The 25,621-nt window shown below is 34.4% G+C and overlaps 1 protein-coding gene across 1 annotated transcript; it reads left to right on the forward strand.

Moving 5' to 3' along the window:
• Positions 1-6,450: 6,450 nt before the first annotated feature.
• Positions 6,451-12,627, forward strand: LOC102800873 (uncharacterized). The gene is made up of 5 exons (XM_006815355.3): positions 6,451-6,475; positions 6,882-6,986; positions 8,477-8,698; positions 11,638-11,818; positions 12,360-12,627. The coding sequence occupies exons 1-5, from the start codon at positions 6,451-6,453 to the stop codon at positions 12,625-12,627; spliced, it is 801 nt and encodes a 266-aa protein (XP_006815418.2).
• Positions 12,628-25,621: the final 12,994 nt, after the last annotated feature.

Genomic DNA, 25,621 nt, shown 5'->3' on the forward strand with positions numbered 1-25,621 from the left:
CTGTATCGATGCAAATAATGACTATGATTAAAACGCCATTATATAGATACAGAGGTTTTTGAAAAAAATGTCATTTTAGAAGCATTTCCTGTATCCGTCCACTCAACTTTAATGATTATAAATAATCTGTTTCTCACCTTTCAACATGAAACGCTTTACGAACGGTATCGTTGCAAAGACTTCGACAGTAAGTCGGAATTAATGTATAGCCAACAGCTAAACAAGTTACCATCACGTCAGTATGAAGTTGTGATACGTATACCGTTCCAAAACTATGCTTTCATTTTCAGTACTTGTCTTGTGTGTTTCCGCACTTGATGAGACAATCACCCGATGACGTCTTTGTTAATGTGTAAATGGACCAGTGCCAACATCCATCAGCTTTGATGAAATCATAGTTGCATATGGCAATTCGATTTCAGTTATCAAACTTTCAAATATTTAGATTATTACGAGGCAAGAAAAGGATACAGATATTTATTTATTGTTTCCAGTAAAAATTGTTATTATTTCATAAATGCCGTAATTATGAATTACAAATCTATAAGATATTTGTTTAAAATGTAACCAGCTTCAGTCGGTAAGCAACCCTAACTCGGTAGTGATTGATTGACCAGTGCAGTTCTTTTATCATGATAATGCTAGTAATAATGAAAATAACTTTATTTGACGTTAATTTTTCACTGTCATCCACGATAGAAAATTTAAAAATCAACATATCAATATAAGACAGCACTTTTTAATATCAGTTTCACTGAAATAATTTATAGTTGATTAACAAAGTTAAAAGAATAACCATATGAAATGTGCTATGCAGTCACCTAGAGTGGACAACAATACACGCTTTCTCAGTTTCAGTTAATCTTGTAAAATTAATAATGAATTGCAAAAAGAATTTTCTGTATATTGATGGACACAATAAGAAATAGTATTTTTATTATATTGCATTCTTAGAATTTGTTCTCATGACTTGGGTCAAATATGACACGCATTTGCCGTAACAACAATTTTCATTTCACTGGTACATTTACAAGTTGTGTCGTTGATGGCGTTTATATTCAAAGTGTTTCTTTCTCTATCAGATAACGAAATGTGGTTAAATCAGTTCACGGTGGCCATTGACACGCGGTGTGGCAATAACCGAGTGGCTATTGATACATTTACGCCCAGACAGCTTGTTACGGGTTTCTGTCTTGTATCTCCGTCTCTCAACTTAGAGGAAATTAATTTACGGCTGCAAGATGTAATATACATCAGTGTAGCTAAATAAATAACGCATTCTTGTGTTTATGGACCTACTAGAGTCCATAGTGCCTTGTACTACAGTCCCTACAATCATAGCGAAACAGTTGAGAATGGAATCCTACCAAATCAATTAATCATCCCACCAGAAAAGCGCAGATTTCCTATTTCATGACATTTTGTTTAGCAACTTGTTTATATAAAATATTATATGAAATAGAAATGATGTAATTGGCATTTGGGGCGTGCACACGTGCAATCTATGTTTTACAAATACACAAATTACTGCCAGCATTAACGCAACGATGTACGTTTTTGTTATTGTCTTGAACGCTATGCAGGGAGAACAGTTCTTTTGCACCCCAACCCATAAGCCTAACACTAACCCTCAGTCAGCCCATAATTCAATTGTTTATGTCCCCTCAAGATAACTATATGTGTTCTTAGAAGGGGCGTACGATACAATTACATTGGGGAGCGCTGGAAGGTAGGGGTAGTGTTAGTGTTGGGTTTAGGGGTGAAGGGGTAGGGTGAACTCAGGCGCTCTATATGAAATTACTTGTACAATGGAGATTAACTGGTAGCTAGGAAATATCGCTTTAAGGATTATCATTAAATAAAATGTTTTAATGATCGTTATTACAATTTGCAGTTCTTAATATTAATGAGCTTTGTCCAAAAACCAAATATCTCTGTTTTTATATGAATGTTAGTGATCACAGTTCACATCACTCCCAGGCGTGTTAATAGACACTCGGAAATATGCGATACAATGATTAGACAATGATGGTAAATTGGTTTCCGTGAAGAATAGTGTACGGAGCTTAGTCAATTTTATAAAACGTCATTATATCATCTTCAAAAAATATCACAAGTTAGAAAATGTCTATTCATTGAATTAACCGAAATGTCGGTCCATGCCCTTGTCAGTTCGAAAATAGACCATTGTAATTACCTGATGTATGGTTTATGTGTTGATTTCTAAATTGAAGATGATATATAAGAGGCTTATCGTTGACAGTAAAATGTATGACCATATCACCCCAACCTTACTAAATTCCATTCAGGGGTTGCCTGTTAGTTCAAGATTCTACTTCGAGTGTTTAAAAGCACCAGAGTATATAAACGACATACTGCATTGTCACTATGATCTAGGTTTCGTTTCTTTAACCGGTCGTTGTTTTTTACCAAATTCCAATTTACCAACTTGTGACTATGGGACGTTTTCTGTTGCTGGGCAACGTTTATGGAACGACTTACCATACACTATCGAACACATATTGACAATTTTAAACAGAACCTTAAAACCCATTTGTTCAAGAAAGTTGTCCATGATTTAAAATCTATTAGTTGTTGATTCTGATTTAATGTCACTATGTATATTATTAGCATCGGCATGGAAAAATGTTTTATTTTGCTGTAACGCGCTCTTGATCAGGTTTTCCCCAGGGTAGGGCAATGACATATGCGCCACTCCGGGGTGGTATTGATACAGATACATCAGAAGCGACACATGCACATAATGCATTGATCGTTGAAAGTGAAGCTTTATTGTCGTATTTGTCATACCCAGACAAAACGCACTCTAGTAACTGGCCGGTAACTTGAGGTGTAGACGCCTGGGGCATTCATTTGTAAGCTATCGGGGGTTGTTCACCTACTGGAACTGATTGACATATGTTTTATATTATTTAGTGTTGACGCATTGTGAAATTAAACAAATTCACTCAAAACGGTGTATTTTTTCTTTCATTCCTCGTAATAATCTAAATGATTAATAATATGACGCAAATCAAATTGCAATATGCAAATATTATTTTATCAGATCTAGGAGATGTTGGCACTGGTCCATTTACACATTAACAAAGACGTCATCGGGTGATTGTCTCATCAAGTGCGGAAACACACAAGACAAGTACTGAAAATGAAAGCATAGTTTTGGAACGGTATACGTATCACAACTTCATACTGACGTGACGGTAATGTGTTTAGCTGTTGGCTATACATTAATTCCGACTTACTGTCGAAGTCTTTGTAACGATACCATTTGAAACGCGATTCGTGATAAAAGGATTCCTCATTGTCACTAAATCCAACAGGAAATAAGTCGAAAGTGTTTGTGTTCCAACAACCCCGGTATCTACAGACCCCACACAATATAGAATTAAACGGCAATGTAAATATAATATTTTATTTTATTAAAAAAAAAACACCGAAAAACAAACAAGAGACTGTATGCATATCTAGCCACACGCCTAATTAAAAGTGGGGTATGAAAGGTTTTAAAATCAAATATGAAAAAATATGACTACAGCAGCAGTACTAAAAATGAAACCGATTACAAATATAAACAGTTGAATAATCTCTCTAAATGTCACGGTGTCAGATCGGCATTTAGATTAACTGTTGGGTTTCCTTTAACTGGACCACACGGATTTGGTTTTTCAGGTGTTTTATTTATAAAGCACGCCATCGCTTGCTAACCACCTGTCAAGAGGTACACGTTATAAAACACGATATAAAACCATATAACTGTGATAAACACAGACGGACCTAGCACCACATTCATAAAGTTATCGGCTATAAACTTGCCAAGCGACAAATACTTTATGTGACAATCTCCCGCTCTCGTATATCTCTGTTGAGGAAACTACGCCATACTATTTACAATGTCGGGTGTGAGTTGAACTAATAGATGTAATATGTATACTTGGGGGAATGGAATGCGATAAATTTCTTAAAATAATGTCAATAAAAGGAAGATAAGGTAAACTCCTCAGTATCTCATGTTTTACCCTAAAATCAGGGCATACCTAAACTCAGTATTAATAGCAGTGAAAATATTCTGTGTCAAGATCCACCTATTGTAAATTGTTCAGATATTGTCATGGGTATGTAGACGTTATTTTTTTGTTCACTGTTATGATGTTCTTTTGTCAAATAATATGCTCCGTATTTTATCATCACTTTTTTCATAGACAACGTAAAAAACATTTCGTTAATTAAAATAAAATTTAAATTGGTCAGCACTTCTATACGTGAACAGGTACCCCGAAAGGCACTATACATCGGGTTTTTTCCATATGACCTCAAGAAAAAATGTGAAACAGTGAGATATATCCCCCCAATAGAAAATTATTGTTACATGTTAACTGAGGTAATATATGCTATTTTCACTTTATTTTGTACACCAATTGTGTGTATGGTCACTTTTTAGAATATTACATTTTATTATTTGTCATCCTGTTATGAAAAGTCATATGTAAAAAAAAAAGTCATAACTTTGTTATTTTGAGTATTATCGTTGATAAACAACCACTGATTTTCAGACCACAAAACGCCGTGCAGCTTCGTTAAATTACCACCAAAATAAAAACATTCGGTGTTTATTGTTCAAATATAACAAATGAACGGTGTCCTGAGAGATCACATCGTCTCAGGAGGCTCCTGTGTTCAGATGCGGTGACATTATCTATTGGTCCAGTGTTTATTGTAAGTAGCGTGATTCACCGAAAATCGCAAATTTACGTTAAAACGTTCTACAAAAATGTTACATAAAATGCATTCCGTGTGAGGGGAACGCTACAACACGCCCGAATTCGGGTAACGTTCATATATTGTGAACGACTTATATGGTATACGGATTCTCAAACTTGCGTTTTTGCCTTCACGCGATATTGCTTTCTATAGTGTAATTCGTTCTAATTCATATATATTGACATCGCAAATAGAAAAAATTGTTGTGGATATATCTTTCACAAAATGACAATACACTCTCAGAAGTTTCGATAGTGACATATACCATCTAAAGGTACTGTGTGGTGAAGACAAAACACAAATACACTACACGGATAAAACCAAATACATGTAATTGTAATTATGGGTCACAATTAAAAATTAAAATAAAGAAAGTTTTGTATATTTCAAATACGTTTATTCTTGTATTCAATTTTCGATTTTCAAACTATGATCACTTATTCTAACGTGTGTCAAAATGTTTCTATCACTAGTATTGTATTTTATTTTGTTATTTTTTGCATTCCGAAGTCTGTTTTTAATAATTTGTTGTTCTTAATTTGTTTTCCCTATTTTGATTATTTTGACTAATATATGTTTGTTTCTTCCGAGACTCATATTATCATATAGTTGGTTGATATTTGTTACTTTCTGTTCCTTTTTGACTTTTTCATTTTCCCACGATTTTCTGCCGTTCACTGTGTCGGATTTATGTTTTCAATATTTTAACCAGTTTTGACTAGTTGTTGTAGGGTCTGTCGTTTTATTGGTTTTAGGAGAACGTAGTTGATTTAGTATTTCCTGTAGATTTAGTATTTCCAGTAGATTACTGGTATTCAACTTAATAAATAGGAGCAAACAACTTATCAAAATATTTTGTTTTAAAAATGTGACATTGTTACTCCTATCATGAACTTTCGAGTTTTTATCCCAGTATAAATATTTGTTTGGAGAAAAAATACCTAAAAAGATGTAAAAATTAACGGTTTTTGAACAATTTCCGTGGAAAGCCATGTTAAAATATTATGTCATAACAAAATAACAGTAATCATCGCAATGCTGTAATAATTCGTGACAACCATATTAAATAACTTCACATATTCTTGTAACTTCGTAATCAACTGGAATTTTGAGATACGGCGAGAACTGTTTACCCATAAGAATAATAAATATATACCAAAATCACCATTTTCATGAATGTGTGAGTGGTAGATAGAATAGCGTCAAAATTGCAGTACGGCTGTCAGCCTCCTAAAAAACTCCTGTATCCTGACCAGTACCTGGACCGGTACGACGACGACCGGTACCAGCAACATTTTTTAGAAAGGCGCCCTCTGTTGGAAACATAACCTATTACTGTTGACCAATCAAAATCGTTGTTTCACCTGCATATAGGAAACGCAGACGACAGCGGGGAATGTTTTAACATATGAACTTATCGTTTGAAACTAATGTATTATGATCGATGCAGGTATAGTGATTTTTACCCAACTCATTTGTAATTGATGTTAGTTAAGTAACAGCTCATTTGTCGTTGGTGTGTCCCTGATCATAGCGAATATCACGTAACGTTGCATGGGTTTCGTCATTTCGAGTCGGTCACAGACAACAACTTGAACACAATTTTGTTGTTTACAAGAAGCATGTTTTCCGTTTGTTTTTAGATGACATTCGCATGTTATTAAATCAAATATGAACAGACCCAATAGTGTACCAGGTAAGATGTCATCTATCATCATAACATATGTTTTTCCAGAGTCTTTGTTTAAATGAACTTTTACGCCGTGTTTTGTAAGTTGCTTAGGCCAAGGCGACAGTCCCTCGAGATGTAGGGACTGTGGCCGAGGAAAAAATCTTTCCAGTAAAAATATCTGGTTGACAGGCAGGGTTATTATTTTATTTTATTTTTCCCCAACAGGTTATCCCGTGATTAAAAGAGAATGTGTTCTGGTATTCCTCTACATCAAAAGCAAAATACTTTTTGTGGGTTTTGTCTTTAAATTTGCCCACAAATAAAATAAAATTTGCATAAAAAAATTTGCGTATGAACGGCTTAAGAAACAATTATTTTTTTTAAATATTTGCTTCATAGCTGTCTCATGTTAGTGTTTTTTTTTTATCAGGTAAAAATGGTATATTGCCAATTTTTAGTAAACGAAAACGACCCAGACAAGCTGTGTTTGCTGACCCAGTTTCAAATATGCAGAGTAATTCAATATCACAACAAGGTATGTATCATGGTGGGCTTTTATGATTTTAGATTTAAACCTCAGAAATTCAAAGAACTGAACAGCCATGTGTGCAGAATTTGGATTCATATGAGTGATAGTTTTATTTAAAACATTTTTTCAAACTATAATATACCAAATCCATACCAAAAACTCCTTCCCATTCTATCATGGCAAATATCCATATCATGGAAATAGCGAAGTTCATATAATGACAGTAATAATTACAAAATAAGATTCATGAAATTCAAGCAAAGAAGTTATTAAAAACTAAGATTGGGACATTTCATAAATGTTGTGTTAAAGTGTTTTTTGCAAGGCAGTAAAAAAAAAAGAGTAGAAATGCTTGTTATTATCTGTGCACATTGTCAGCATCTCACACGCTATTCTACAATATTTTAGTAAAATCCTGTATAATCTTAGATCTTATAGTGTTGGCTATTACATAATAGTGACTGATGCCAGTGTATCAGATTGAGGTCTGTTTTTTTGATTCAATGAACTAAAAATAACAATTTTATGAAATGAACTTTGTTTGCTGTGAAAACAGTCAGGCAATTCTAATAAATATTTATTTTTCTATAAGCAAGAAAGAAAACAAAGTTTGCATCCACTGAACGAATAATGAACAAATTGTGAAAGTATTGCTATCATGATTTTTAGAGAGTGACTGAAAAAAGATATTGTCCTTTTCTTCCAACATTTTCATTCAAATGATTGCTTTTTCATATTGTTTTTGCAGATATAGAAAATTCACTAGATTTAATTTAAAGAATCCCTTTTATCTTAATTAAATTGATTACCTTGCATAACTACTATGTCAACTACCATAGTTTTAAAATTGCTTAACGCCATGACTTGGAGGACAGGCAGAGACACAAAGGATTTCACATTTTGTCTGTTTTGGGAGTAACTATACCTTGCTGTTTAATGTGATATTTTTGCCTGCTACATATCCATGAAATAAAATTGTGCTGATATAACCGTAATGTATATAAATATATAAAATTGTGTGTTTTTTAGTGGAAAGTCTTTTCTTGAACATATTGGGGGTTGTGCACTGTTCGGAAGTTCAGTAGAAAATGACTTGTTTGTTTGTTGGTTCATGGTATTTTAAAGCTGGACATTGCCTTTAAATAACATAAGTTACATAAAGGATTTATTGCACGTTGATATCACAAAATTGCAAGACAACCATATACATATCTAGAAATATGCAAATATGTCTGTGAAAAAACTGGTTTGCTTAAAAATCAGTGTCCTTGTCTATTTTCAAAGCATATATAACATGCATTTTCTATGTTTAAATTTCAAGCACATTTTATGCAATATATCAAACCTTTCCAAGCATACAATGCATTATGTAATGTCTTTATTTAGATATACATTTCATTGACATACACATGGAATGGAATCTTCATATAAATCCTTGGTTATATCTGTCTTGATTTATACACAATACATGTAATTGTTGTTATACTTCCATTCAGAACCAACTATGAATGCAGCATGTCATGGACAGAGTTTCAATTACTTTCATAGTAACTACAATAATAATAATACCATTGGACCATTAACTTCAATGAGTAGCCAGTCAGCAGCTGGTAGTAACCAGATACACCAAAATCCGAGTAGACCAAGCTGTAACAAAAGAGCAAACACTTCTAGACCTTCATCACAATGGCAACAACAGCAGAGGAGTAGCACAAAAGGTAGGTTTTTTGGTTCATTAATTTGTTGAAAATTATGTCATATCACTTTTTAGCTCAAAGATGGACAAATATGGGTACCGGTAATTCTTGTTTTTTTGCACATAGTTGTTTATATTTCAAATTCACACTGTCCAATTGATCCAAATTTGGTACATAGCCAATTGCATTGTAACACTTGAATAAAAAATTATGTTTGTTGTGACCAAATTCAAGATGGTCATCAGTAGCCATTTAATTTATTGAGAAAAAAATTTGTTTTTTGACTTTTTTTGCCCAATTTTGCTTATATCTCAAATTCTGACTGTTCTAGTAGTCTGTGTTGTGATCCATGCCATGATGGTGACTTACTGTCATTTTGTTTGATAAAAATCTTCAATTTTCAATTGTTTTCTAACACATCACTAAAAATGATGACAACTTGCTGTAATTTTCTTTGATGAAAATCTTTTTTCATTTTTTTTTGCACAATTATTCTAATATTTCTAATTCCCACTGTCTAGTACACATTTTCTATCTTGTGACAAAGCACTTCTATGATGTAAATATGACATGAAGAACATTCAAAGCATCAATATCATTTTGGTTTTATATATAGCCTATCAATGTTTTTGAGACATTTTTTACTCCCATGTGCGAAGCACATAATGGGAGTCTTTGCAGTTAGTGTGGGTGTATCTATGTATGTCTGTGTGTGTGTGTGTGTGTGTGTGTCTGTCTGTTCCACTACTATCTCAAGAACCACACATTGGTTTTTGATGAAACTTGGTGTATAGATGCTCTGGAACAATGCGCAGATTTGATTGTGTTTTGGTGGAAATCCGCACATATTAATTACCTAATTTGAATGATAATTAGCTAATTTTTAGCGGTTCCATGACTGTTCCACTGATATCTAAACAACCACTTATTGGATTTTGATGAAACTTGGTACATATATGCCCTGAACTAATGCTATGTTTTGATTAGTTTTTGGTAAAAATCCGTGCGTACTAATTTCCTAATTTGCATAATGATTAGTCAATTTTCGATTTTTCCACTGATATCTCAAGTACTAATCATCACATTTCAATGAAACTTGGTACATAGTTATCATATGACACTGTACAGACCTAATAGTTTTTATGGTTATATCAGTACATATTAATTACCTAATTTGCAATGCATAATTAATTAATTTTCAGCTTTTGATATAAGTAGTGAGCATTACATTTCAATGAAACTTGGTACATAGATACTCAAGGACTATGCAGTGATTGATTGTTTCAGGATAAATATTTGTGCATATTAATCACCCAATTTGCATAATTAGTTAATTTTCAGATTTTCCACGGATATCTAAGGTACTAATCATCATATTTCAATGAAACTTAGTACTTAGATCCTTTAGGACTATGCAGAGACCTGATTAGTTTTAGGGTGAATAATTGTGCATATTAATTACCTAATTCGCATAATTAATTTTCAGCTTTTCTACTGATATCTAAAGTACTAATCATCACATTTCAATGAATCTAGAACTATGCAGAGACCCAATTAGTTTTCGGTAAATATATATGCATATTAATCACCTAATTTGCATAATTAACCAATTTTAAGCTATCACACTGATATCTGAAGTACTAATTATTCCATTTTAATGAAATTTAGTACAAAGATGCTCTAGGACAATGTACAAAGTTCACTAGTTTGGGGTTAAATTCTGTTTATATTAATTTTCTAATTAGCATAATAATTCATAATGTTTTGGTTCTAATCACATTTCAATAAAACTTTGTACATAGATGGTCTGTTACATTGCGCAGACCTCATTAGTTTTACACTCAAATTTGTTCATATTAATTTTCTGATTTGCATAATTAGTTTTCACTTTTTCTATCAATAAGTACAAGTAATTTTGAATTATATTTAATGTGTCTCCAATACTCTCAGCACATGGAAGTTCTTTCTAAGCTTTCTTTGATTTTATATTTCAAATGACACACAACTGCGAATGCGACCTAACACAATTTAATATACATCCTTTGATGTCACTTAAGCGCTACATTGCTAGAGAGTGTAATTTATTGGAATGCTGCATTAGGTCAGTTAAAGTTGATTTGTGTCATGACTGATCCAATTCATGATGGCTAACTTGCTAACAGCTATTTTGTGTATTTTGCGAACATAGACATCAAAGACTCAGATGTTATATTAATGCAGTCCAAGACGATTAGTTCCAAGTATAGAACTAGTATATGCACTTGTTCATAGAGAAACATACTGTTAACCTTTTCACCACTAGACTTCTCTCGCCCACATTTTTTCGCAACGTTTTCTTTTATTTTTCAATATTTCTGGAAATGAACCCTATTTTTAGAGCCAACAGACAAAATATACAGTTTTTACTCAAAAAATTTTGCTATTTTTGTCCCAATCTTCTGAAGGAAAGTGCATACTCTAAACTAGACTGTTTTGTGAATTTGTGATAAAAATAGAGAACTAGTGTTGAAGAAATTAAATTGTTATTCTGTACCTGAAAAGAGGTGGCTGTGATATTCTCAATGGCTTGATTTCAAAAAATAGAGAGAATGATTTACCTATAATAATAAACACCAGTTAAATTTTACTTTCGTCAATTTTCACAAAATGAAAAACTACTTTTTCCATATTTTTTTCTTCAAAAAGTAGCAAAGAAATTGTGCAAAATGATGCATTCAAATTTTGGCAAAAAAAAAAATGTGTTGTTCAACGAATTTAAGTGCAGAAAAACATATTTTGTTGGTATGCCCTTAATCTATAGTTCATCTGAGGGAGTGTGTGTACACTGCTATAACAATTTTGGTGAAAAGGTTGCTGTATATTATTGTTATCAATTGTCAAGTAAGTATGATTTCAAGAAGTATATTCAAAATGTTTATAGTTGCAAATAGTTAACAATATTGACTTTGTATTTTTAACAGTTCCAGAATTACACCGCATTCCACAGAGTAATTCCAATAACCCTGCAGCAATGTTGCAAAGAGGTGGAATACAAAGAAATGCCTCATCATTTGGTGGAGAACAGAGAACAAAGAATTTTCAGCATGGAAATTTCAATAGCACCAATAAGAACAGTAATACTCAGTTAAAAGGAATATTAAAGTGAGTAGTGTGCATTATTTTTTAAAAATAGTCTAATCACAGTTTTCACAGTTTACTTTCATAAGTATACTTTATTATACATGTATTTAAAATGAGATACATATATTTGACGTTTATCTAAGATCCACGTAATGTGAAATATGTGTATGTTAGACAATGTACATGTAACAAAATAATAAAACAATTGTGACACTTGCATTTAAATAATTTCAGCCTTCTTAACTCTGTGATACTTATGTAACAGCACTGCTACATACCATATTTGCGCCATATTCAGATCCTATGTCCCTATTGGTCAGTATGTGGTCACAAGGGGTAATATAGAATTATGATATTTTCTGCACTTTGGGAATAATCCCTTAGGGAGTAAGAGAATTAATAGACACATACTATCGCCCTCATAGACAGCAATATGTGTTCATAAAGTGTATGACACAGATGGATGAGACCACTATGTTAATCGGTGAATGGTCATTTCCAAATTTATGGGAAAAGTGGTTTTTGATGACTACTAAATTATGTTATGGTTTGTTCTTGATAGGAATAGTACACAGGGGAAAATGAACCAAGGAAATGTATGGGAACAAGGGAATACTAATCCTATCAGGCCTACAATAACTAGACAAGGCAATCCAACAACAGTTCCTTATAGAAGACTGATTTCCAGTACTGCAACTGGGTATGGTATGGATAACTCACAGGATATATTATTTGGCAGCGGAAGTAATCAAAAACAAGAGAAAACAATATCCCAGAAAGAAAACAGTAAAGTAAGTTTTGTTGTTGGCTTAATGATATACAGAGGTTGAAATTAAATTTGCATTGAACAGGTTGATGAATAGAAGTACCTGTCCAAGGTAAGACTTATTACACCCTGGTACTTAAAATACAATTTTAATTATTGACTCATCATAATTTCACAACTCATAAGCAATTTTCCAGGTATTAGCAACATAATTGGACTACACATTCTGTACGTTAGTAAAACTTGATATCACCTGTTCACAGGGACAGGCAATTTGTACTTTTACCTGTCTTGGACAGGTTGACATGTCTTAATTTTGAATCCTGACATGAATGGTTTATTAATATTGGCTTGAAAATTGGCACTTCATAGTGGATATACAACTTAAAAATCACCAAATATCACATTTTAAATTTGATTTGTGCATGAAAAGCAAAAAGTGAATTCTTAGTCTAATATTTTTGTGAGGAACGGATCAAGCATTATTCAGTCACTTCATTAATTCATTCACTTTAATTATCTGATTTAAATTTAGTTATCATAGATAGATAGATAGATAGATAGATAGATAGATAGATAGATCCTTTTTGATTCTACGGGTAAATAATAAATCAATAACGACTGGACAGTGAGAAATAAAACCAAGAAAACCCCGCGGGCAGGCCAACACCAAGTGGCACGGACAATGGGGGAATCGAACCCCCCTGCCCTGTGCCATCGGGATAACAGTCATCCGTTTGACACATTTCTCGGTTCAAAATAAAAACGATTAAACGATTACAAGTGATTAGTGGAGGTTACAAACAGGTAAACAAGTGACGAGAGGTGAGTAAAAGACATGTACGACATTGAACAATAAAAATAACAAACGGTTGTACACTCAAATAATTACAATTCTAAAAATACTTAAAAGTACAATAAATCTAATAAAAAGCAATTGAAAAGGCGGGTTTGTACAATTAAAAAGGATATTATTCAGCCATTGTCTAAGATATCGGGGATTATCAGAGAGTTGTCATCCAGGATTGCAATGGCGTCATTAATACACCACTGTGTTTCAAAAACATCTAGAGACTTTGTGAGCAGGTGATAGTTGTATTCATTAGTTACCCGATACCTAATTTGGGATTTAAAACACTGTAATACATTTGTTTGTACCCGATCGTTTAACCTTTTATATCGTGTTACGTGAGTTGACACTTTCATAGTTGCAATTATGTGACAGAGCAAACGATGTGTAGCGGTTCTTTTGCTTGGTGGGCCTAGTACGTACCAAGAAAGTGGTATAGTGTCAATATTTATAAGCTTATTGGTAATTAATTTCAGCAAGTTGAAAAGTGGTGCGAGCCTTGAGCATTCAACAAAAATGTGGGCAAGGTCGTCCCTTTCGTCACAGAAGGGACAAGTATCAGTGGGTTGGGCTTTGGTTTTTAAAAGAAACCCGCCAGTTGGGTAGGCGCCGTGGAGCATGCGCCAATTGAGATCGCCGTCTTTCTCTGTGATTGGGGTCATATAACAATCTTTAAAGACGGGTTTAGAGTTGGGAGAGAGAGAAAGCAAGTCGTGCCATATAGTGTTAAACTGTGAGTTATGGTTGGAAAAATACTGCGACTTTATCAGGAATTTGTAAATTTCACCCCTCTCGAATTTGTAGAGCGGAGTGTTCAGAAGGACGTCATTATCGTCGTCTCTATAGGAAAGTTCGATGTGATATTTGATTTCAGTTGACTCATCGGTCACTTTTTGATTGAGTATAATTCGTTGCCACTCTACAGGTATGGCCCGGTGTATCACATCGAGTGCCATCCCCGCTAGCCGCCTCGAATACACATTTATTTTATTATGAATGGCGTCAACGCCTAACCATGTACCATTATTAAAAAGGTCACCGACCTTTGTGAGGCCAGCCTCACGAAAGTGTAAAAGATTCAAAGGTGTGTTTTGAATTGGGTGAATAATTAAAGGATTAAAAAATAACGGCTCTTGGGCAATCTCGTGCAGTGCAGTCGGTCTGTCTTTCCTGATTGTTGAAAGGGAAGACCAGACCGTCAGCAACTCAGAATAAAACTGTGGTAAGTGAACACTGGGTGCCGGAACGTCGACAACAAATAGCTGTTTATCATAGTTTAAATGGTTGAATTCTTGTAAAAAGTGATCAGTAAAAGCAAAACAAGGATGATTAACATTGGAATAGAGGTAATGTTGAATATAGTGAATGCGAAAAGACGCAATACGACTAGGCAAATGTACCAGGCCATGGCCGCCATCAGTAGCTGGTAGATAAACTGTTTCAGCCGGGATCCAGTGCCGTCCCTGCCAGAAAAAGTTCAAAAATAGTTTCTGTAAACTGTTAACAATATGTTTGGGTGGACTAGTGCACATGCAAGAGTGGAGAAGTTTGGACGCAATGAGTTGATTAATTACAATAGTGCGCCCTCTATAGGTCATTGCAGGCGCATAGCGTGACCACCAATCCAGCTTGGCCTCAACGTTTCCAACAACACCATCCCAGTTTTGACTGACAAAAGTGGCGCTATTGCCGAGGTAGGTACCAAGAATTTTTAAACCTTTATTGTTCCACGCTATATTTAAAGGATTGTCAGTCCTATCTTTCCACTTGCCTACCCACAGTCCCTTTGATTTGCCATAGTTTATTCTAGAGTTACTCGCAGACTCGTACACACGCAACCAGTGTTCAAGCTTGTTAAAGTCATTGTTTTGGGTTAAAAAGAAACTAATGTCGTCTGCATAAGCAGATAGATTAACAGGTTTGTGAGTATACACCCCATGTATTTGACTTTCAGTTCTTACTTTGTGTAGAAGTGGTTCAATAGCCAGTGTATATAGCTGACCAGATAAGGAACAACCCTGACGAATACCACGTTGGAACAAGACTGGACTGGTTATAGTGTTATTAACACGAACAAGACTTTGCGTACTAGAGTAGATTAGTTGAATGTACTTACAAAATTGATCTCCATAGCCGAACGCTTCTAGGGTTTTGAAAAGGTAGTCGTGGTTGATGCGATCGAAAGCCTTTTCCTGGTCTAAGGCGACGATCCCAAGTGGCAATTGGTTGATATTACAGTAATCTATGACGTCACGCACCAGATGGATGTTGTCAAAAATTTGCCGCCCCGGAACACAGTAGGTTTGGTCGGGGTGAATTATGTCAGGTAGGGTAGATTTAAGCCTCATGGAGAGCGCTTTAGTGAGTATTTTATAATCGGAGCAGAGCAAGCTGACTGGTCTCCAGTTTTTCAACAAACTGTTGTCACCCTTTTGGGGGAGTAAAGTGATGACGGCGCGTCGACACGACAATGGGAGTTGGCCGTCCTCAACTGAGGCGTTGAGGACATCGTGAAGATCGGGGCCCAACAAAGACCAAAAATGACGAAAAAATTCACCAGGCAGACCGTCAATGCCAGGAGACGTACCTTTAGATAATAGTTTAACAGCGCAAGTCAATTCATCAAAAGACAGAGGGGCGTCACACATGTTTTTAAGCGTTTCGTCAAGTTGGGGAAGTCCTTTGTGTAGACGGACTTGACATTCAGTTGATACGGGGTCAGGTGAGAACAAGTTAGAGTAAAAGTTTTTTGTGAGAGTTCGCATTTCAGCCAGTGACTCAGTCGTAGTGGAATTTGGGCGTTGTAACTGGGTCATGACCTTTTTACTTCCCCTCTGTTTTTCGATAGCTGAGAAAAAAGAGGTAGGCGCATTAGTTTCATTAAGCATTTTATGCCGCGATCTTATAGCAGCTCCTTTTGATTCGTTGTGCATTACAGTTTGCAATAATGCCCTTTTTTCGTTTAATTGCGTTGTGAGTGCATCAGTGGGTTGAACGATTTGTTCAAGGGTATGTATGTCGTCACAAATAGTTTGTTTAATGCGCTTGTAGTTGTTGCTGAGTTTCGCGCTATATTGTTTTGTTAGTTCTTTTATTTTAAGTTTGCCCATATCCCACCACATTTGGACGGAGTCAAAGCGATCTCTTTCTCTACGCCATAGCAACCAGAAGTCATTAAAAATATGGCAATACTCTTCGTCATGGAGTAAACTGGTATTGAAGTGCCATATTGGGTTTCTGTTTGTGACAACTTTCAATTGTATGCATAATTTAACAGGTGCATGATCAGAGAGGTTACAGTGAGTTTCGATAGAGATACGTTTGATTTTAGATGAGAAACCTTTAGAGATGTAAAAGGTGTCGATGCGAGACTTGCTGTCATTCCTGACCCATGTATAGTTTCGCAAGTTAGAATTAAAATGGCGCCAAGAGTCAATAAGTTTAAAACGCGCAATAATGTTAGATAAAAGCATAGTTGACTGTACATGTGGTTCAGGGTTTTCAGCTCTGTCTAAGTTGGGGTTAAGGGTGCAGTTAAAATCACCGCCAATGATAATTGGATCTTGATTAAGGTCATTGAGCGTTTTCTTGAGAGTTTTGAAAAAATCAAGCCGGTCCACCCCAGCGGTGGGCGCATAAACATTAACCAGATGAACTGGCGAGCCGTGTACCTCCAGATGTACGTGTAGCAGACGACCCGGTACAACATCAGTCACCTTCAAAACCTTGATGTTTTTATTTGTATTTTTATTTACCAAAATAGCCACACCAGCAGACTGTGAGTTGCCATGGGAAAATAAAATAGATGAGCGCCATACAATTTGCCATTGAGCTTCATCGGCTTGAACAGTGTGAGTTTCCTGGAGAAAGTAGAAATCACTGGAATGGTTAAGTTTAAGGAACTCAAAAAGTTGGTATCGCTTCATTGAATCGCGACAACCGCGCACATTCCATGTAATAGCAGAGAAACTCATTATTGATGTGAAAAGTAATAAACAAATGATACGTTGAGAGAAAATTATAGTAAGCATGATAAACGATAAATTAAAACTGTAATGCAGTGAAAAGATCACAGATCTATTTTGTATTAGTGACATCGGTATCTGCCTGTGGTTGTATACCACGCTTTTTCTTCAAAATTTCCTCTTTTAACGTTTCGCGATTTTCAACCACGAAAAGAGGATCATTGATTTTTCTAATGTGTTTAATTATTTTCATGGTGACCCGTTGTATTCGCATTTTTTCGTTACTTGATATGTCTGGGGATTTTCGTACCTCATTCAGTGAGCGTGCCAACAACCTGAGATCGGGACAAAACCGTGTAGCTACTTCAACTATTTTTCTTGAGTTGAATGACTCAACTAAAAAAGGATTCAGGGCATCACGAGAGAGCAGTTTTGCTTTCTCGCTCGAAACAGTAAGCTCCATGGCCTCGGCAGATAGCGTTGAGATTTCAGAACAATCTGACACAATCGACTCAGTATCATCCCTGTCCTCAGACAAACCCACAGGGATAGGAGTCTTTGTTGGGTCAAGCGGGTCATTCGACTCACTTGGTAAAAAAGGGGGGGTAAAGGGGTGGGTTTCTACCACCTCCTCATCATTTGCATTTAGTGTTTTCGCACCAGTTAACATTGAGCTATTTACAACAGATTTGCTCACTCTAGTATCGTGTGTGTTTTCATTTTCATTTATTTCGTTATTATCATTTAAATCAGAGTCAGTCACATCGTTTTTGTCACGCGATTTGCTATCATCATCATTACTATTTAACACATTGACACCTATTACGTTATCGTCACCTTTATCGTTCAAGTCATTGTTAGTCACATTGTTTTTGTCACGCGCTTTGTCATCATCATCATTGCTATTTAACACATTGACACCTATTACGTTATCGTCACCTTTATCATTTATAGTATTGTTTCCCTCACCTTTGTTATTCTCTACATTTTCGGGCGTGTTGTCAACTTCCATCGTTTGACTATTGTTGTCATTATCACCATTTTCATTAATATCGTTTGCTTTATCAGTTTTATTAAGAGTAGCAATAGTAGACTGATCAACAAGTATTGGTTCAGGGTCGGGGCGGGTTTTACTATTTGGAAGAGAATGATCGTTTGAAGTTTGCTGTTGGCTTACTGGGCAGTTTCTCATGATATGTCCCTTTTTTAGACACCTGTGACAAACAATATCATCGGTTGATAAATAGATCCGATGTTGCCGCTCCTCATGAGTGACATTAATGACACCGTCAAGTTTATTATTGTCACACAACATATAAACTTGACGGCGAAAGGATTTGACGTGTTTCAGCTCGGGTTGTTTGCACCCGAGTGGAATTAAGCGCAAATTGCTGACAACGCGGCCATATTTTGACAGTTCAGTTTGAATAATATGATTTGGTATATATGGGGGTACACCTGAGAGAATTACTTTAGTGGCAGGTTTAACAAGGGGTTGCACATGGGTAAAGCAGTCTCCCACTGACAGACCAGTTGTACAAACAGTCTCCACAGCGTTGACAGAGTCGAGAAAAACAATAACACTTCCGCTCACTCGGGAAGCGGCAATAATATTTACAGGTTTGAGAATAGCAGAAATACTTTTTACATACGCTTCAATTGGTATCCCATCAATTGACTCGCATTTTAGACCATGTTTACGTGTTAGCCCTGCAAAATGGTTAACACGTGTACTCGCCGTGGAAGCCGCCATCTTGGAAAGGCCCCACGACGAGCGAACTGAAAGTGAAAATCAAAATCAAACTAAAACACGGTAGACTTATACCGTAAAGTCAAAATAAATAAGCGTACGTATGAAGTAAGTATTAACAAAAAGGATAGTACAAAAATAGTAGTAACTTACTAACTATTTGAGGCAAAAATAACCGTGTTTTTTGAGGAGCACTCGCAACGCGTGGCAGACATGCGCAGATAGATAGATAGATAGATAGATAGATATTTTATTTGACACAAAATTTAGGATGAATGAAAAAAACATACAATAAATCAATGGTCAAGAAAAACACAAATAAAACAATAGACTAAACTAAAGCTTAGAAATAAAATCAATAAATTTTCCCAAGCAATTGACAATGAAGCTATCTTTAGTGCCTAACAAGCACTTGAATTTCTCAAGAGTTGATAACTTGCAAATGTTGTCATCATAAATTGCTAATTCAGCTTCAAATTTAGTACGAGCTTGTACAATCTGACTATTTTTACATGTGAGTAATACATGAAATTCATCCCCAATAGCCTGTTCATTACATAGAAAACAAAACCTTTGCTCTGGAGGTGTTTTATTATATCTAAGTTTTTCAATTGGCAACGCGTGAGAAGAAATGCGAAACTTAGTGAAGCTGACCCTGTGTTGCACATTTTTGATTTGTTCTAAATATGGTTCAAATTCAAAATTTTGTTTAAACTTGTTAAAAGTACGTAGCTTATTCTTTTCTGGTTTAAATACCGTTGGCAACCAGACTTTATTATAGTAAACTTGTTTGAATTTGGTTTTGAATTCTATAGTGTTAGATTCATCGCTAATTTTAGTTAATGTGAATAATCTTTTAACAAATGCTGTCCATGAATTACCGTTCATTTTATTGTCAGTATTAAAAGCACAGTCCAGAAGATGATTATGTTTAATTGATTTTAGCCTTTCATAATACTTCAATGTTTGTGAACTAATGTCAATAATGAGAGGATAGCTACCAAGTTCAGCTCTAGTTGCTGCATTGCTGGCCTTATTATTAACACCTAAAATTTGTTTGCAAAGTTTAATGTGGAGTTGTTCAAAGTATGTTTTGTCATTAAACAGACTTTGTATAAAATTGTCTTCAGTTATTTCGTTATTTTTTGTTTTAACAAGTTTGAAAGTAAAAGCCCCCCATATCTCAGATCCATATAATAAAATGGGTAGGATTGTACTGCGATATAACTGAATAGCATTTTTTGGCGAAACTATATAATTGTGTAGGCTAAGTGTTTGTTTTAATGCACCTATTGCACGCATTGCTTTTTTGACTAGATTATCGATAGCAATTGTAAAATTACCACTACTTTGAAAAGTGATACCTAAGTAGGTATATGTTGGGACAACTTTTATCTGTTGGTCTCCTAAGTAAAATTTGCCATCTATCTTTCTTCCCCTGTTATTAAAAATAATAATTTTAGTTTTGTTAATACTAACTCCAAGTCTCCATTTGATACAGTAGCTTTTAAACAAATTAAGATTATCTTGTAGTCCTGTACTTGTGTTTGAAAAAATGACAATGTCATCTGCAAAAAGTAGGCAATTAATATTGGTGCCATTAAGACTGACAGACTCAGATTTTTTAAGACTGTCAGATAGGTCATTGATGTATATGTTAAATAATAATGGGCTTAAGTTGCATCCTTGTTTAACACCACTAGATGATACAAATGGTTTGGTGCACCCCTGGCCAGTCTTAATAGCATAGCTAGTATTTGAATACATTGATTGAATCAAATTTATACATTTTCCTGTCACTCCTGCTTTCCCTAATTTAAATAATAGCCCTTCACGCCAAACACTATCAAAAGCTTTGCGTAAGTCAACAAAGCAAGCATAAAGATATTTCTTGCCAATGTTATTCGTATATTTATTGATAATTGACTTAAGAATGAAGATGTTGTCTGTTGTCCTCCTATTCTTTCTAAATCCAAATTGAGAATCTTGTAAGAAATTATTATTGTTAAGAACATTTTGAATTCTATTATGAATAATGCTATTAAAAATTTTAGATGTACCATTAGAAAGGGCTATTCCCCTGTAATTATTGATATCTGAAATGTTTCCAGATTTGTGAATAGGGACTATATAACTTGTATTCCACTCTGCTGGAAAACATCCACTTGATAAAATTTGATTGAATAGTTTATTAATACAAGCTAATAGTAATGGGTTATAGCACTTAAACATTTCATTGATAATAGAATCAGGACCTGCTGATTTACCACATTTAGTTTTTTTAATTGCAGTAATGATTTCGTTGTTGGTAATTTGTTTATCAAGATCTGGATTACCATTGGATTTTTTGTTCAAGCTGTTGACAAAATATTTAACTTCAGAATCAATCTCTGAATTAGAATTTAATGGTTGAAATTTAATGTTTAACAGTGCTGAAAAATAGTCAGTCCAGTCAGTAGTTTGAATTGGGGGTAAATGATTACTGTAAAATCTGTATTAGAAGCCGCGGCTTCTATTAAAATGGTACAATGCAACAGAGGGGATGCGGCTTCTATTAGAGCATATACACATATGAGAAATGGTGAATTTTAGATTCTCAATTATTCAAAAAGAATGGGTGCGACTTCTATTAGGGATGCGGCTTCTAATACAGATTTTACGGTAGTGCTGTTAGCGCTATTGAACTCTTTAATATTTTTAATAGCCTCCCAAAAATCTTTTGGGTTTTTATTTTCCAAATTCATTAAATTTTGAAGTAACATCGACTTGAATTCATTTTTCTTAAATTTAACTAGTTTTTTGTAGTTTTTGTTCAAGTTTTTTCTCTGTATTCTCAAGTTTTGATCAAATGGAAATTTGTCGAGTTGTTTAGAAATATCTTTTAGGCTTTTACGCACTTGCTCTAGATCACCGTTAAACCATTTCTGTTTTTTACGTATACCGCTTTGATTTGTTTTCCTAGTCTTAATTTTAATAAATTTCACAGCTTTATCAGCTGCACTATACATAATGTTATTGAATGCTGGGATAGCTTCATTATTCTGATCTAAAATGTTTTTAAGCAGAAAAGTTTTCATTTTATTAGTTGACTCTTCAGAGTTAAGCTGTGTAATGAAATTAACTTTAGATGTGCTATTCCAAATGTATTTTTTGTATGGATTTAATGCAATGTCATTGCTATTTTTTAGAGTAAAATTAGTCTTGATAGCTAATGATAGTGAGCAGTGGTCTGATACATGACTAAGAGTATTAACTTTTAAATAATTAATCTGTGGCAAAAATGATTTTTGTACAACACAATAATCTACTTGACTCACTCCATTATATTGGAAGCATGTGACTCTTCCTGACAAGTCCCCTATAATATGCCCATTGGCAATAATCATGTCAGTAGTAATACAAAGATTGCATAGGTGATGTCCATACTTATTGTTAACAGTATCCATAGATTGTCTGTTATCATTAATAATATTAGTATATGGAATTTGAATGTCTGACATAATAATTTCCTCTCCTAAAGTATCACTAAGACCAGTAGTTCTAGAGTTAAAATCACCCATTAAACAAATATCCCCATGACAGGAATATTTTAGTGCTTCGTCTGTAATAATATTAAAGATGTCTTCAGCAGCAAGCTCACTGCTATTATAGTATGATGAACCAAGTGGAGGAATATAAGTAATACAAATGTAGAGATCTTTTACTAAACCAAAGAAATCCTTACTGAGTTTAAGCCAAAATGACTCTTTGTATTTGCTTTCAATTTTAGTGATTCCTTTACTGAATTTAGATCTGAAAAGAACCATAATACCTCCAGAGGCTTTACGAGCATTTCTACTTTTCTTTCTGTCAGCCCTAAAATAAGAAAAACCACTAGGAAATCTAAAACAATCACTACTGTCTAACCAAGTTTCTAAAAGACAAATAATATCATGACTAATAATAAAACTAATAAATGATTGATCATAAATACTTGATTTGAGTCCATGAATGTTCCAAGAGGCTACCTTGAGCTGCTCTTTGTATTTTTCCATTTATCAACTAAACGGGTATCCCCATGGTGGATAAGAGAATGGTATTGAAGGAAGATATCTGTTGTATATTTGTATAGTTGTATATCATATGAATATTAGTTCATTCAATATATCTGACCAATTATGTAAGGTTTCAATTTATTTAATATACCAAATTGAATTTGAACCACCAGACTAGAAATAAATGAAAATAGATACACTGATGTGTAATAAATTGGGAAAAATAACATGACTGAAAGAGTTATTTTTTTCAAAAGACCTTATTGTTCTACATTTAAAAAAAGTTGAGTGACCCATACATCCTGCAATAATGGAGATCGCACGATGATGTTCAGTGCACAAAATGTCTTGCAGCCACAAAATCTCAGGATTAGTCAAAATGTTTGTAATATAGCTAGTCATTACCTTATCCATATCATCGTAAATGAAGATAAATTTCAGTGTAACTAGCAAGAGCAATTTTCAAGATATGAGGTTAAATTTTGGCTAAAATAAAACATTTGTCAGATGTGGAAATGGTGACAGTATGGAAACATTTGAGTAATATGCTATCCAAGTTGTGTCAATTAAATAAGTGTAGTAAATCGATATGTTGTTTGAGTATAAATTAAAGTTATTGGGATTAAGGTAGAGATGCACTTTATTTGTGAATTTCAATCAAAAATAGTTTTTTTCGTTTTTTATATAGATTTTTATCTAAAGAACATTCTGTGAAAATTTGACCAATGAATTCTTATTGGAACACCGTTAAAATTGCTGTTTATTTTCTGGTTAAAAATAAAAAAACACTCACACGTGGCAATGTTTATGTCCAATTGCCTAATTTGCATGAGTAACCAAATAACAAGACCTTTGATTGACAATATGCAAATCGAGATTGTACGGGTCATAGTTCATTCAATTCACGCGCATGTGCAATTATTCTCAAATCAGTTCTCGCTCGCTAGCAAACCAAACATTATATTTCCTCAGCGTTTTTTCTTAATTTTTATCATTACATTATGCGTGGTGTGAAAAGAAAGAGAGGTAGAAATAAGATTCAGATGATTTCTATGTCGGAAGAGGCAAAAGCTACACTGAAGGCATCAGCCCACCGAACGAAAAACAAATCGATGTGAGCGTCCAAACATGACTTTCCCTGAAGGCATGAATCCGAGTTTCTGATTCACTGAGAGATTTTATTTTTAAATAATTGTTCTCAAAAAATAAACTGAGCATGTGAAGAATAATTTAACATTGTTTACAGTGATAACTGCTCATAGTCGAAACGAAGCTTAACCATTCACGTCACAATAAACATCATACTCTTGAATAGGCGTCAATGTCTACGGTAAAACTTAGACTCTATTTTAGGCATCAGGAATGATTGAAATGTCCGAAAATTATGTCAAAATACACCTTAAAAGTCCCATTTTATTTTTTTCTAAATCCCATCCCAAATTTACGGCAGAATCTGGTCCCTCAAATAAGGGACACGTGAGCTTTGATTCTAACCGGATATATTGCACTGGGTCGGGGAGATACAAACTTTTGTGTATCTTTTGTCCAATGGGTACCTGTACTTCGATCATTCGCGAGTTTTACTCGTTTAATTCAATGAAGCAAACAACTGACAATGCTAAAATAAATTGCAGAGGTACGCTAAAATTAATTGAAAACAACAAAATAATTTCAATGAAAAATAAATCACGGAGAGAGGTAACTTCATACATTACGCATTACGGTAACAACTCTTTTGACGCGCTGACCGCTTCTCCATGTCTGATGTTTTGTTTTCCTTATCATAATACTTACTGATTGATGATTTTGTTTTGATTTTTTAGTTTTTTAGCCTGCAACTCGGCCACGACCTTTGCTTTTTCCGTGAAAAATGGGGAAGTTTACGTCAATTTGACGGACATTCCATTTTTTTAAACTAACGAAGCACACTGTTTAGCACTCCCATTTTTTTCATTTGTCGATTTCTATTCAGAAAAATTTGACCGCTCGAAAATGCACCTTAATTTTGCACTCTTAAAACATGTCAGATTTCCAACACAAAATATTTAAAACTGGTCGAAATTTTAAAACTTTTACGTTAGGAGCTGGAGCTCTCTTCTTGCAGGCGACCGTCGCCGGTAGTAGAACAGCATGTTTTGTACGTACATCCGTGCGCTGATTGTCTGCGACTGTCTTAGAAAATCAATGAATAAGGCGTTGCCAAAATCGGAAAAAATAAAAAAATGCTTCCTTAAAAAACGAACAGAATTCAAATATTTCTTTTAACAAATATGTTGCAGTGGGAAAAATGGGATTGGAAACGATGAACAAAACTTCTGTGCCTCGCGTTTCGATTCTAGGATTATGCGATTATTCATTATTGTGCGTTCGCTTCCTGGAGTTGGTTCTCAATACTACATAAAAATCATCAAGGATAAATAATTTAATATCCCACTTTGTATTCTTCACGGTAAACCATA

Source organism: Saccoglossus kowalevskii, chromosome 16 (assembly GCF_978046115.1).
Source record: "Saccoglossus kowalevskii chromosome 16, keSacKowa6.1, whole genome shotgun sequence".
Lineage (NCBI taxonomy): Eukaryota > Metazoa > Hemichordata > Enteropneusta > Harrimaniidae > Saccoglossus > Saccoglossus kowalevskii.

What these genes read in the sequence shown, in the direction of transcription:
- LOC102800873 (XM_006815355.3), top strand. Translation starts at nt 6,451, where the DNA reads ATGAACAGACCCAATAGTGTACCAG. An exon ending in CAGACCCAATAGTGTACCAG is followed by an intron (nt 6,476 to 6,881) that starts GTAAGATGTCAT and finishes TTTTTTTATCAG; the next exon opens with GTAAAAATGGTATATTGCCA. An exon ending in GCAGAGGAGTAGCACAAAAG is followed by an intron (nt 8,699 to 11,637) that starts GTAGGTTTTTTG and finishes TATTTTTAACAG; the next exon opens with TTCCAGAATTACACCGCATT.